Source organism: Anolis carolinensis, chromosome 3 (assembly GCF_035594765.1).
Source record: "Anolis carolinensis isolate JA03-04 chromosome 3, rAnoCar3.1.pri, whole genome shotgun sequence".
Classification (NCBI taxonomy): Eukaryota; Metazoa; Chordata; class Lepidosauria; order Squamata; family Dactyloidae; genus Anolis; species Anolis carolinensis.
Genome location: NC_085843.1, coordinates 85792655 through 85808588, shown reverse-complemented (window position 1 = coordinate 85808588; position 15934 = coordinate 85792655). Strand labels below are relative to the sequence as shown.

At 37.6% G+C, this 15934-nt stretch overlaps 1 protein-coding gene across 8 annotated transcripts in view; it reads right to left on the bottom strand.

Annotated features, from left to right (window-relative positions):
• Positions 1 to 4042: 4042 nt before the first annotated feature.
• Positions 4043 to 15934, bottom strand: part of bcor (BCL6 corepressor) — a 101438-nt gene continuing 89546 nt past the window's right edge. For all 8 annotated transcript variants that reach the window (XM_008107390.3, XM_008107394.3, XM_008107395.3 and 5 more), the window contains 4 exons: positions 9053 to 9198; positions 7006 to 7083; positions 6714 to 6861; positions 4043 to 5225 (listed from right to left, as the gene is read on the bottom strand). In XM_008107390.3, coding sequence (XP_008105597.1) covers positions 4901 to 5225; positions 6714 to 6861; positions 7006 to 7083; positions 9053 to 9198 — 697 coding nt within the window. In that variant the 3' untranslated portion in view covers positions 4043 to 4900. The remainder of the gene's footprint in view (positions 5226 to 6713; positions 6862 to 7005; positions 7084 to 9052; positions 9199 to 15934) is intronic.

The following is a 15934-nucleotide window of genomic DNA, read 5'->3' as shown; positions in this document are numbered from 1 at the left end:
CCAAATATCCCATAAATCGAATTCGTTCATAAATTGATATAGATTTCTCGGAAGGGAGTTTTTAATATTTTTTTTGTTATTCTTATTGTGTGATGATTTATCCATTTTAAAGTCGATGACCCCATTAAAATCACCCATTATCAATAGGTGATCAAATTCTATCTCACTAATCTTAGTTCTTAATTGTTTAACAAATTTCTGTTTTGGGCCATTTGGCATATAGATGTTACATATTAAGATAGATTCTTTACCCATTAATATTTTAACTGCGATGATCCTGCCTTCATGGTCCCTGAATTCTTCCACCGGTTTAAATTTTTCTGCTATGTATAGAGTGACTCCCCGTTTTTTTTCTCCATCTAAGGAGTGGAAGGCTTTCCCTAAGCTATTGTTTATTAAATAATTAGCATTTTTAGTGGCTATATGTGTCTCCTGTAGCGCTATGATGTCATAATTATTTTTCCTTAAGTTATTAAATAATCTTTTTTTTTATTTTTGAATTTAAACCGTTTACATTGTTTGTGAAAATTCGTATTGCACCTAATAAATTAGTCATCGAAGTATATATCACTCACTGCGTCTTCTTCTTCTTCCTCCCCGTATTCCTCTGGGTTATCTTCATTAAACAGAGCTGTCTGGACCTCTTTTGGAGAGTCCTGTCTTCTTTTCTTTGCCTGCTTTGGATTCTTTTCCAGGCTCGGTAGTTGTTGCTTGATTTTTTGTGATATGTCTTTTTTTAATTTCCTATAGAATTCATCAGCTTTCTCCTCACTTTTTATCCAGACTTTCTCTTCCTTGTACGTCAGCATCAGTCCCTCTTGCCTTTCCCATCTAAATTTAATTTGTAGTCGTTTTAATTCATCCGTTAGGAAAAAATATTTCCTCCTGTTGTTTAAAATAGATTGTGGGAATTCTTTGTATATCATGATTTTACTTTCTTTGTATATCGTTGGTTGATGTTTTGAACCTCTGAAGACTTCTTCTCTTGTGCTTCTTTTAACAAAGTGGACTATCGTGTCTCTTGCTACTTTGTTTTTTTTTTGCGTAGTTGGTATAAATCCTATGAGCTGTATCTATTTGCTCAAATGCGACCTGTTCCGTACAATTTAAAATTTTTGCTATTATCTGGGCTGGGTTAGGAGTGAAATCTTGAGTCTATCTATTGCAGTGGTTCTCAACCTGGGGTACCTAGATGTTTTTGGCCTACAACTCCCAGAAACCCCAGCCTGTTTACCAGTTGTTAGGATTTCTGGGAGTTGAAGGCCAAAAACATCTGGGGACTCCAGGATGAGAACAGCTGATCTATTGGATACTAATCACGAAGGTCTTTTGCCCCTAAACTGGGGGGAAACATACCTTCAGAATTCCAGACATGAAGAAAGGTCAGACAGGTCTTTTGCCCTTTTGCCAATTTTCTTTTGTTCACTAAGAAAAACTGGATGATGAGTTAGACCTTTAAACTACCCTGTTTCCCCGAAAATAAGACAGGGTCTTATATTAATTTTTGCTCCCAAAGATGCACTAGGTCTTATTTTCAGGGGATGTCTTATTTTTCCATGAAGAAGAGCTCACATTTATAACAACAAAATGAACATTTATTATATACTGTAAAGTAGTTGTTATCACAAACCAGCATAACCAGACAAACTATGAATCCTATCAAGAATTTCTTGCTACTACCACTATTTACATGTGCAACAATCTATGGTACCTCTTGCAGTTTAGGTTTCACAAGGTTTCCACGCTGATTTCTCTCTATTCTAGTTTCAATGTAGTCATGAATGATGAATAATATAATATACTATAATAATAATATGATAATATAATAATAATATAATGATATACAATATATTAATGAGATAATATAATAATAGGATATTAAAATAACAGAATATGATAATAATATGGTATTAATAGGATAATATAATAATGGGATATAATAACAGAATAGCATAATAATAATATAATAATAGGATAATATAATAGAATAATAGAATGGAATAGAATGATATAAAATATATAAATAGGATGATATAAAATGGAATATAATAATAAAACAGAATATGCTAATAATAATAAAATAATATAATATAATAGAATAATAGTATAGAATATAATGATATAAAATATATTAATAGGATAATATAAAATGGAATATAATAATAACAGAATAATAATATAATAATATGAAAATATAATAGAATAGAATAATATAATGATATAATAATAATAGAAAAATATAATATAATGATATAAATATATTAATAGGATAATATAATAATGGGATATAATAATAGTAACAGATATGATGATAATAATATGGTAATAGAATAATAGCATAAAATAATAAGTTTCATGGCATAGGATAGGAATAAGGATGAGAGGAGAATCCCTATGTGTCCTGTACCTTTAAGAAACAGAAAGAGCAGGATGAGTGGAAAGCCCTCTTCCTTCCCTCCCACCCTCCCTTGCCCTGGCTCCAGGAGCCAATCAGATGCCTTGGGGGCGAAGGGAGCATGGCCAGGACTGAGACGGAAGGAAGAAACGGCAGCGCAGCAGCAGCCACGGAGGCTGGGGGACAGGCAAGGCAAGGACAGCAAGCACTTTCTCTCCCTCCCTGTGTATGAATGAGTGCTGCTTCTGCCCTGCAGCCATGCTTCCCAATTGAACTCTGCTGCAGCCTTAGTTGCTAGGTCTTACTTTCAGGGGAGGCCTTATATTTGGCAATCCCCCCAAACCCCTGCTAGGTCTTATTCTTTGGGAAGGTCTTATTTTAGGGGAAACACGGTAACATAGCAGCATGGTAATGTTCTAAAATATGTAGGAATCTTACCATTGATCTAAGAGTTTAGAGAGCGTACAGGAATTCAAATCCCCTTACAGCATAGCCATTAAAACAAGTTGAGATGATTTTACTCTATAACACAGAACTGGGCAAATATAGACCACCTGGGGCTGTACCTGACCCATTTTTAGCACTAGCTGTTGTCTAGATTTGCCCGTCTTCTAAAATATTAAGTGGCCAGCAGTGGTCATCACTGACTTCTACATAATGGATGGAATGAACCCCCTTTGTGTCTTATTTCAGACCTTTTTCAGATTGATAAGATGTGGCCACTGGCAGGACCAAGAGATGTGGGAAGTCAATATAAATTAATAAGCCAGAAAAGCCAGCATAGTATTTTGGACTAGGAGAGCATTTGTGTTTTGGACTGGGAGAGCAGGGTTCACACCATGGCCATGGAAATCCACTGGGCAACCTTGGGTGTCACATTATTTAAGTTTCAGAGACATGCAAAAAGAAACCCCGTCTGAACAATCCAGTCAATAAATCCCCATGATAAGTTTGCCTTAGGATCACTGTAAGTTAGAAATAACTTCAAAACATACAAAGCAGCTCAGAAAAATGGCCCCACATCTATGTTGTTTTTGACTTTGAAGCAGAGGTGTCCCAAATCCTGTATTTCTTTGATGTGGTAAGAAAAAGCAGACACTAACTGTAGTAACAAGAAATTGACCCCTGAACATTTGACATGCATCAAAATGGCTTCAAATTGCATACCAGTCTTGAGCTGTCCTGGCAACTGAGAGGACAATCTCATATTGTTATTGATAAAACACGTGAAGCCGGCTATTTTTCCCCCTACTGGAGCCTAAATCTATTTTCGATGGCCTTGGTTGCTTGCAGTTTTGTCTAGCAAACTGCCTCAGTGGAGTAGTTTGGTGACGGAATATTTTTAGAAAACTAAAAATACCTACACAGTTTTAATAGCAAATGACTCTGTTAAGTTACTCTTTCAGGGTAAATAGATCAAAATACCTACAGAGTGCAATCCAGAAGCACTCTGTTCATACCCAACTGCATACAAAATCCAGCCTTGTATTGGCTGTGTAGTATGAACATCTATACACATACTTAGCTATAAATAGGGAAGTACAATATGTGATATGCAGATTCCCTGGTATATGTGTATCTCTACATATGGAAGAACAGACGCCAACTAAGTTTGAAGATCATGCACCAGACTAAGTTATTTCAATGTTGTTTTCTCAATAGTTTTATTGCCTTTAGATTTTTTTTTGCAAAATATAAATACAAAGGCAGAATTTACTTACAAAGTTAAAACACAGATTCTCAAACATAAACACACAATTCGGAAAAAAGATTTAGCTTCTGTACAGTTTTAAACAACTTCAACATAGGTTAGTTTTCAATATTTTACAAGGTCCAGAAAAAATAGTTCAAAGTCTTCTTTTAAATAAAGAGCATCAAATGTTTAAACATATATATATCTATATACAGACATATAAACAATCCACTTTTCTGTGTGAAAACTATATTTCACATCTCTTAAATTAAGATATAAAAATTCACACAATTAGTCAATGCACATGGATATGGTTTTAATTTATATTACAGGCTACCAAATTATATTCAATAGCATTTGCCTGGCCAAAGCAGGCGATTTTGTAAACAAAAAAGAAAAATATGATGAAGTGCTTTACCCAGCGTCCTCCTAAGCCAAGCCAACCATGTCATTGTAATCACAGCACCTATAACAGGTGTCTTCTGTGTAACCAGCACTTTGAATGAAGCAAAGCCATTTTCTTTATTTAAAAAAAGATTCCAAGTAAAAACAAATGTATACCAAAGTTTGTGAGCATTTAAAGGAATATTATATATCAATTTGTAAAAACTGATTGACGCGTCTAAAAAAAATTCTTCCAAAAGTCCACCCAACTAGATTTTTTAATATATATATATATAATATATGTATATATATATATAGGAAATATATCTTATTTTACAGTGCCCTTTCTTTACAGAAATAACTGCAATAAACACATATACATAAAGAAATAACTTTACAGAGACCTATACATTAAGTGGCTTGGAGCTTCACCAATGATTATCTTCTGCTTCTTCTGCTTCTTCTTCTCCTTCTTTTTCTTCTTCTTCATCTGGATGTAGCCCCTCAAGCGAGGATCCAAGCAAAGACTGCATCTCACTTGTGAACTCTACCAAGTCCAAGAGTTCCTTGCTGTCTGGGTTGAAAGCTTCTAGATCCTTTTCACAAGAGAATAGCTGGCTCAGAGAGACCTGCTTGAAAAATTCTGCTTCTGTGATGCTGACAACCTCCACGCTTGGGAAGCTGCAGCAAAATATCCGGGGTGACATTTTCAGCCTCTTTGCTACATCGGAGAGTAATAACCAGTTTCGTGGCCTGTAGGACAAAGAAAAGAAAGAGGATCAAATCACAAATAAAATGATACAAAGGTTTCCCTCAAGATGATTACGTCAGTACTACATCTGCATAACTGGAGTGGTCACATTCCATTTGCCAAATGCATGGCTATAGCTTTATTTTGGCAAAAAAAAAAAACAGTCTAGTCTACATGTACACACACCCTCCCTTTGTGAAGCCAAGCAGCAAGCACTGTAAAATAAACCAACAGCTAGTTCCAACTCAAGTAAACCCACTTAATCAATAACTACTTAATTGTTTCAATATATCTATTTTAGTAGAAACTAGCAAGTGGGTTTGGGAACCAGCATGTTTTAGTGATTTTGTCTTGGACTAGGATTCTGGAGATTACAGTTTGAATCTCTGCTTGGCCATGGAAGCCCACTGAGTGACCTTGGGCAAGTCAAACTCTCTCAACTTCAGATTAAAGGTGTGGCAAAACTTCTCAGAAGAAAACTTGCAAAGAGGACAGTCACTTTAGGGAAACAACTTGAAGGATCATAACAACAAAAAGCAAGTGAATAGGTCTGCTTTCCTCATTTGGACCCTTGGAGATCATGAACATAATGTTGAAGTACAGCTTGAAAATGCTACTTTTTAAAGACTTTTTGAATTTCCAGAACACCCTCAAGAGCTAAGTTATTCCACTGACAGGGATGGGAATGTTTAATTTTTAAGACACAACAGTTAATCTTGTTCTGCACTGAAAAAACTAAATTAGTATACACATTACATTTGAATATGTAGAGAAAAAGAGAAGAGATCTATGGTTTATGTCAGTAGAATATAGACCAGGCATGGCCCAAGTTTGCCCATGCCTGATATAGGCTGTACCCACAATTTGTTTTTATGTTTGAAAGAAAATACTGTGCAGGGGGAAAGTTGATTTTTATATTCAATAGAATTAAAACAAGACGGAGAAAATATTTCTACAAAATCAATAGGAAAAGAAAAATAATGCAACAAAAATGTTACTCTTATTTGGTAACTACTATCCTCAGAATTTCTCCTTTTACTGCAGTACTTTTTATCTACCTCTTCAGACTTTAATCCATGCACTCTTTGCACCACTGCCCAGCTTTTTACTATTTTAACCTGCTGTATTCTTTTTATTTGGCAGTTTTACTTACCATTATATTGTTGTTAAAATGTTGGTCTGATCTATGTAATGTTAAATGTCTATGATGTTCATTTTATTATAAATGCATTTTATTTTGCTTATTGTGGAAATGTTGGGCTTGGCCCCATGTTAGCCGCCCCAAGTCCCTGCGGGGAGATGGAGGCAGGATATAAAAATAAAGTTATTATATTATTATTATTACCTGCCATTGGTTGTATTTATTTTTTATGTATTTAATATATTGATATCTCACCTTTCTCAAATTATAAAACAGAATGACCAGTGTGTATTATATATCTACTTGCAATTAGTCCATTTTTCCCAGTACAAATGATGACAGTCCTTACCCCTGAGACAGAGACACCTGGATGTTGAAACAGGGTAAGAGAGGCACGTCTGAGAATTCAAACTCAAAGATATCGCTAAAGCCATCTTCATCATCACTCGGACCAGGTGGATTAGATAGGATGTCGAATCCTGACTCGCCTTTTGGCTCTTTGAAATAAAATATAAAAAGAATAAATGAAGGAGGCTGTAAAACACACATTGCACATCTCCCTGGACCTTTCTTCCTTTTCCATCCTAACTGCCCCATACAGAAACTCCCATACATAATACAAAAAGGGAATGTTTACTTACCGCACACAGAGCTGCCATAAAAGTCCCAGTGTAAGCCAAGGTCATCAACATCTCGACCCTGCAGGTCAGTTAAATACTCTAGGGAGAAACAACAACAACAAACATCAAGTCAAAACCAAAAAAAAGAGAACGTTTTCCAGACCTTCTGTTATAAGACTGTCAGAATATTTATAACTCTTAAGAAGTTTTGTATGCCAAGTTCTCAAAGAATATGCCATCAATATTATTGATCGTATCAGTAGAGATCCCAGATGACGCCATTTCTCATATTATTTTCACTCCAAAATCCTTCTCCTTCTTGATTCTATTTATCTCTTCTGACCCATTTCCTGCCCTTCACTGTCTCATTCTCCATATTTCTGAAACAGGCTCTAAACATACAAACTGTAAACCTTAGATTATTTTATATTTATACACACTAAGGTATGTTTGTATGCATTTAGGTACACAAAAAATCATTTCTATATTTATATGCTCCACATGAACATGTCTAGCAGTGAACATTTGTATTGGAGACTGCAGACTGAGTTCTCCCATCTTTTGAAACTTAATAATAATAATAATAATAATAATAATAATAATAATAATAACAACAACAACAATTTATCACCCACCTCTCCTTGCAAAATGGGGGGGGGGGGACAACATAGTTAAAACAGAGAAGTAAAACAAAGCACTATTAAAATACATATAACAAATACACTTAGGTAAAATGCAGCTTGAAATTTACCAATTAATGCAGTTTAAAACTCACAAGTTAAAATTGACTGACTAGGTCTGCTGGAAGAGATTGGTCTTACATTGTGTCTTCAATTCTGACAGCTGGTGTAGCTGTAGGATCTCTTCCAGCAACTAAATAAAAGGCCCTTTAGCACCAAAATTGTGGAATTTCTCCCATTCGTGCATTCACTCCCAGCACTAAGATCATTATCCTTACAATGTCTCTCCTATTTAACATGTCCTTTAAAGACATTTAATTTGGCTTCTTAGGATACATGGTAGCCCTTTGTATAACTTTTTATTACTCCTAAATATATTTAATTGATTTCTCATTTATTTTTGCCTTTTTGTTATTGCTTTTGGTTCTGCAACTTCTTTGTCAAAAAAAGTTTAAAAAGAGGGAGGGAAGGATCAGCCTATTAAATAAAATGTGGTTGTTTGTTTTGTGGAGAAAAGGCTGTATTTTCAGGTATTCTTTAATAAAGGCATATGATAAAGACAAAGCCCTGCTCATACAATAACCATATAGCCTTAAACATATGTCAACTGATTATGGAAGCTAAGCAGAATCAGGCTCGAATAGTATTGGGATGAGAGACCACTGGAAAACATCAAGGATCTCCAAGAAGGGCTAGGAAAAGTCTTTTCAAAAGCCTTGAAGGGCCATCACTGCCTGTGAAAGCTGAGAATACTGAGCGAAACGGACCAGTGATTACACTTAATATAGATTATCCTATATACTTTGCAGAACAGTTCTGCCTTGTTTCTGTAAGCTCCCACTGACTCTCCCTTTTGTTCTACTCTGCTCTTCACCCCAAAATCTGGCTGGCATATTACTATCTCAGTGTTTTCACCAGTGTAAAAATGTAACTAATAACATTATCCTTAAAGTGCTAATTTGGAAGCAAGTCCCTGGAGTTCAATGAGTCTTACTCCCTTGGAAATGTGTTTGGGAATACAATCTAAAACCTAATAGCCAATCATTCCATAGCACAGTGGTTTAAATGCTCATGATGTGCTTTAAAGTCCGCTATTAAAAGCAGGTATTTCTGTTAAAAACTAAAAATTACATCTCTGGATTTTATTATTATCATCTGAAGTGTAATGAAACTTTAGTAGAAAAAATCCCAGTAGGATGGCATCAGGCAATTGCAGCAAAGTCATGTGGCACTCCCCAGGCATGGATTGCACTCTATAAAAGCTTTTGCCAAAGACATTTTGCTAGCCTTTGAGGTGCTAAAGGAACTTTTGCCAGTTTTCAGTCAAAAAACAACACTGCAAATATGCAATAATTTTCATAAGGAAGGAAACAAACCATATTACCCACCTGTAAGAAATGTTTCCATAAGTTCACTGTGAGTCATTTTCACAATCGTTCTTCCTGAGTATGTAGCCAGTGTTGGGTCAGCACCATAAGAAAGTAACAATCGGACAATTTCCAAGTGGTCATTTTCCACAGCATCATGGACAGGCCTGGAGGTGAGAGAAGAGGGAAACACCTTTGTTGCAAAGCTCAAATACTGCAGCAAGGCACCACTTGTTTCCATTTAGCACAGCAAGTATTAGTATTGTTTTTACTTTAAAGCATGATGAATGGCCACTATCCCAATATTTCAAAATAAGAAGTTAACTTAGGAATGAGAACTAGGCTTATATGATATTATATATAAATACCACGTGTTCTTAAGAAGGAGAAAGTTATTAACTTTTTATCACTAGTATGAGCACGTTAAGCAAGTGCATCCCTCTTACTTTCCTTCTGTTTAAACAAACACCATTTTGAACAACAATCAAATTGTGGAGGGGTGTGTGTGGGGGGGGGGGGGGGGTAAAGTGTGTTTGTGTCTATGTAAACAACAGCTCATACATTCACCTAAGAGTATTCACGTGCACATTTGATTTGCCAAACATTACTTCTGAAAAAAGCAAAACAAATTGATGCCTTAATATTTTCTAATCTGTTAGAAAGTTACAAGCTTTCGCTATAGCAAACATCCAAGAATGTGAAAAAAAATATTACAAGCCTCTGCTTTGTGACTAACGGAGAAGGAAAACTCACAAGTGCACAATACATATATTAGTTGAAAACCTAACAAACTCCTTCTGACAACAGTAACTGTAAATGATGCTATCTGAAGGTACAATAGATTGTGTAATTTGTGTCAATGTATCTGCATGAACATAAATATCATACGCTCAAGACTGGGGACAAAAAACTATCAGCTCTTCAGTGTCGGAACCAGAGGTACGAGAATCAGAAGGCAAATTTACCCTGCTTACCACAATGGCAAAGTGTTCTATCTAAATGACAATTTAAACTAGAACCCTGACATGGAAGTCAAAGAGCAAAAAGATTTCAACCCTTGATACTTAGATGTCAGAAATCCCACAACAATATTGAATGAATGCACATAGGCACATTCACAGACACAAGCACTCTCCTTCCCTTCCAAGGGCTAGTCCACCCAAAGGGCAAATGTAATAGACTCCTTAGATGCTCCCTTTGGTCAAGGCACTGGACAACCACGCTTGTTTTATTTTTTCCTCGAGAAGTAGCCTAACTGATGACGTCAAGGTAGCTCCTGCAGTTGCTCTACAAAAGATGGAGTCTGTCTACCTAAGTGAGAAACCTGCTTATTTTGTAGTATTTCATGTTCCACATAGTAAGAAATTGGGAGCTCTTATGCTATCATCAGAACTGCACGTCTTTTGACAGCAGCCCACTTGAGACCCAGTAAACATCCTGGTTTGCCTTTTTGTTCAGGATATTAGAAATAGAGAATTGTAACAAGTTGGCAGGTCGCAGGCACCACTGGGAACCTCCTTTAGCTTGGTGAGTCTCAATAGTGCACACTTGCTATGCAGTGTGTTCTCAACCAGCTCCTATTGTGGCTGCTGACTTCTGTAGGGCCATGTGTTGAGAGAAAGGTGAGTAATCCATCAAGAAATCAAATAAATACTATAGTCAAAAGCAATAATGCGGGGAGAATTAAGCAGGCAACCTTAATGCCCCATGTGGATGTCTGTAAGCATTTATAGGATGTAATGAAGTAAAGTATATTGTATACTTTCTACAAGAAGTTCATATTGCACTCACAGGCAGAACACTGCTTAGACAATTTAGAGTTGTCACTACCAAAGAAATAATTGAGATGAGGATGGCAGAAACTGTATAACATTGAGTTCTTGTTCTTTCTCTCTCTCCGTCTCCCTCTCTCTCTCTCTCTCTCTCTCTCTCTCTCTCTATATATATATATATATATATACACACACACACACACACACACACACACACACACACACATGTATGTTCATGCACATACATTGACACAAATTGTAAAATCTATTGTACCTTCAGATAGCATCAGGTTTGATAGCTCCAATTTATGCCCCCTCCACAAAGGTGCGGAGAAATTAGGTCTAGGCTATCTCTTAAAGCAGTGGTTTTCAACCTGTGGGTCCCCAGGTGTTTTGGCCTGCAACTTCCAGAAATTCCAGGCAGTTTACCAGCTGTTGGGAGTTGAAGGCCAAAACATCTGGGGACCCACAGGTTGAGAACCACTGTCCTAAAGCCATGGCAGTAAGAACCAGTTCCTGTTCCACCCCTTTACAGCTCCCTGCCTATAGAGATCCCATCACTCTCAAGAGCAGCTGCCTCTCCTATTATTTAGCTTTCCACCAGCCCTGCAACTAGCCAGGACTTCTTCCTTTCTCAGCTGCTGCAGGCAGTCAGCACAGGCGGCAGCTGCTCTTCAGACCTCAGAAAGCCAGTCTCTTTCACTTTCAACTTACACATGCACACGCATGCATACATCCCTACTAGCTGATTCATCGCAGAGTTAAGACAGCCAGACAACAAGAAAGATAGCACAGAGAGTAAACACAGGAAGTTCAAAGCAGACATAGAGAAAGACTAAAGGAAGAGGGAAATACAATATTAAGAGGGAGGGAGTGGTTGGTTGTTGTTGTTTTTTTTGGGGGGGGGGGGTGGATTACAGAATACCCTAGCAGCCATGCTGGTTGTAAGGTTGAGGGACTCGTAGTTCCAAAAATTAACTTTCAAACTCTACACTCATTACTGAAAAGTTTTAAAAATAACAATCCTAGCTCGTATTGCATCATTAATTTTCTTGAATTATTTATCATATAGGATAGTGATCTCTTTCTTTTAAGTAATTTTTATTGAAAGAACTTTTACAATATCTTAAAAAAGAAATAGTCAAAATTCTGGGGATTCTGGGGGGGAACAGAATGGGGGCGGAGTGGGAAAGGATGGAAAGGGGGAGGAGAGGGGGGAAGACGGGGTAACTGGGAGGAAAAGGAAAGGTTAGCAGAAAAGGATAGGTCGTAGGACAAGATAGGAGGCACTGGGGAAAGGGGGAGGAAAGGGGGGGGGAGAAGATAAGCTGTTGACTTCCAATCTTCTTCCTTCCGTCCAAAATGTTGCATTTGACTCTCTTACTAACTCGTAGAATGAGAAAAGGAGTACTGTTGTGTTCTTTTCCTGTTTCTTCCATTACACTGTGTCCTCTTCCTCTCTTAAATATTCTTCTAAAGAAGTCCAGTCTGTCTTTTAAATTCCTCTGCCAGTATTCTTTCTTATCAAAAAAAGTTAATTTATCCATGTCTTTTATCTCTAGTACTTTAACTAGCCACTGTTCCTTCGAGGGTATCATCTCTGTTTTCCACTGTTAGGCAAAAACTATTCAGGCCGCTGTTATAAAATAAATGAATAATTTGTCTCTATTATAGTCTTCGAAAACGTCTGTGTTGAATAACCCTAACAGGTAAAAATCCAGCTTCATTGGGAAATTGATTTTTAGGATTTTTGAACATTCTTTGTGGATCATTTTCCAGTAGTTAAATACTTTCTCACAGGACCACCATACATGATAATAGGAACCTATTTATTTATTTATTTACAACATTTCTACCCCGCCCTTCTCACCCAAGGGGACTCCTTACATTTCCAACACTTGTTGTCAACCTTTTTGTACACGATTCCCTTTTTTTTTTTTTTTTTTGAAGAAATTAGAATAGTAATCTCTTGATTCAGTTGGATTGTTCTAATATCTCAGGGCAAAGCTTCCTCTGCAAAACATGAGTAGTAGGACAAAAACCCAAAGTGCTGGTGGCAACACCAGGATAAAACAAACTGAGCAAGAAAACATTTCAAAAGAGGGACACTAGTGAGATCCCTCTGATTAAACAACATTCAGATAATCAGAGAAAAGCTCAGGTTTGATCAGGCAGCATTGGGTGTAGGCAATTGTCCTCTAATTCTGAATGGGGAGTAGAGAGGGAGGCTTAACGAAACCCACAAAAGCCTCACCCTGGCTCCTCACCCTGAGTTTACCCAATAAGCCTTCTATAAAATTGATCTTAGTAGTCTTCACAACTCAACTGACTGCAGTCCAAGTACTGGCAGAGATATTTGGCTATTAGTTACTTTACTGAATTTGCCCAATGAACACTGAGATAGAGCAGCCTAAATCAGCAATGGGAATCATCCCCAATTGTGAACTAGAGTCCAAACTGGCAGAATATAAGGCAGTCTACAATTTTCAAGAATTCTTTTCCATGTTCAATACATTGCCATGGGTAGCCAATTTAGATATACAGTACCTATTGCAATATACGGAAACAATAATTAATACTCAAGGTGACTTAATGTGGACTGAATATTCTTAATATACTTGTAACCATCTTCAGAAATGAAGTGACTAGAACAAGAGGTAACGTTTTCCTAGCCTTCCAATGTATTCTTACACAAGATCCAAAGTATGGATGCTGGCCAATAACCAGTGATTAATATGCTACTCCTGATTAATTAAAGTTTGCTTCCATGCATGGTGCTACAGCGATAGGCTGCTACCAAACCTTCAGGCACCTTGAGTCCCATTTTGCGAGAAATGGAGGACATAAATCAAATCACTATGCATCAATCAATCAATGAAAATACCTAATGGGCTGTCATAGAGAAGAGAGGGATTTTCTATTGTCCACAGTAGAAGATTAGATCTAATGGTTTGGGGTTATAGGAAATCTAATAATCTCACTCTCACTGAAAGTCTACAAGCAGAGGCCAAGAGCACATAGTTCTGGATTTCCTGCATTGAATATGAAGTTAGGTTAAGTGGCCTACAAGGTCCTTTCCAACTCTGGGATTCTTCAGCCCCATTCGTTTACAAAAAAAAGAGAGAGAGAGATGCTGATATGCTCTGCACTGCAGCAAAGAGGCAAACATTTAGATGATTTCACCATGGTCCCTGCTATCTTTCAATCCATGTTAAACGGGATTGGAACATTTCCATTATCAGGATCTAAGGGACTCTGATTAGATCCTTTTCTTTCATGTCAGGAGTGACTTGAGAAATTGCAAGTCGCTTCTGGTGTGAGAGAATTTGCCGTCTGCAAGGACGTTGCCCAGGGGACACCCGGATGTTTTGATGTTTTACCATCCTGTGGGAAGCTTCTCTCATGCCTCCGCATGGGAAGCTGGACCTGAAAGATGGGAGCTCACCCTGCTCCCTGGATTCCAACCACCAATCTTTCTGTCAGCAGTTCTGCCGGCACAAGGGTTTAACCCATTGTGCCAACGGGGGCTCCCTCTGATTAGATGAGGGAATAGTAAGTCAAACAGGATGACTACATAGGAGGAAATGCAAGACACCAACACAAGGAGTTATCTAGACTCCCTTTGCTCAATTAAGTTAGACTGTAGCAATGACTAGAAATGGGCAACTTCAACCATCGGTGCTTGTGCTTCCCACTGCCAGTGTAGAAGACTGACATGCTTTGCACCAGAGCTTTGCTTTTTGTAGAGCCAGTTAGCTCCTCCATCCCTGGCTCCATAATGCCTTGGAGCCAAGGCATTATGGGAATGCTGACTTAGAAGCTGTCTATGACTTTTCCAAGCCACCTGAGAAAACCTTGGAAATAGGCATTGAGAAACAGCCACACTACTCTAATGTAAACTCTAATGGCACTATTGGGGAAGCAACAGTAGCATTACAGTTTACTTTTTACAGTTTTCAACGTAACTACACCAGAATTTTTTATATCATGAGGACTGAACAGATTCTCCGACATAATATCCCCATTACAAGATGTCATATTAATTTCCACCAAAATGTTATCCACCGCTGCCAGTCACAAGATCATTGTCAGACTTGTCCCAGCTTCTTTCAATGAAAAAAAATGGGAAAGGAAAGAAGCACTATCAGAGGCCAAAAGTATGGCTATTCTAAGATGACAACTAATATGGCTTCCCATTCTTCTAATCTAGAATAGAAGCAAATATACCTAGCACATGCAACATCAGTGCAGATTTGAGTGAAGTGATAGCTGCTTCTGATATGCAAATTTCTTATTTTATAATAAGTGGAGAATTTTCTAAGAACAAATACAGCAAGTTTTAACATTGCATGAAGAAAAAGTGAGAGTTGGGAGTAACATGCCAGAAGGCCCAGGTCATTTCACTATTCCCAGTTGGATAAATACATGAAATACTTAAGATTACAGATAAGGAGAGGGAGGGAGGGAGAGAAATCAGGTGAGAATTTTTTAAACTCTTAAGAACATTTAAGAGCTCACAAAGCTAGATCAAGTCGCACAGCAATTAGGAAAGAAGAAAAGTACTATTTTTTCTCCCAGTTCCTATTTAAGGATGTTTCTGAGATAACAATGCAGCAAAAAAAAAAATCACAGTAGGCAAATCCAACCAGGGTCATGGAATAAATTGCTGCTGGGATCAAAGATGTGTACTTTCCTTCTTAAAAAAGCCTTCGCAGAGTAATCCCCGATGTGTCATTTCGTGGATTTTAACTCCTTAGGATCTCCCCTGCAGTTGTCACAGGAGGAGGAGCCGCGATGAACAAAGTGTTCTCTTATTGTAGTAGACCCAAAACAAATAGGGCTGGGGACCTCAAACACTATGCTTTTTCCCAATATGGGACCCAATGACTGATTCCTATTCCTCTACAGTTGCTGCAGTCCCCAATCAAGACATCACCTTATCTGCACCTCCTTTCCTTATAAGCATGGAGAGTGAGTTTTCCCACAAGGTCATTCTGTGCAACATTAACTGCTCTCCATTAACTTTGCCATTGCAAAACAGTGACTCTGACGGAAGATCTATTTTAGACAATCCATTCCTGCACGCTGCTTATGGAGATCTGCATTACCCTTGGCCAGAGCAGAGCTGCCC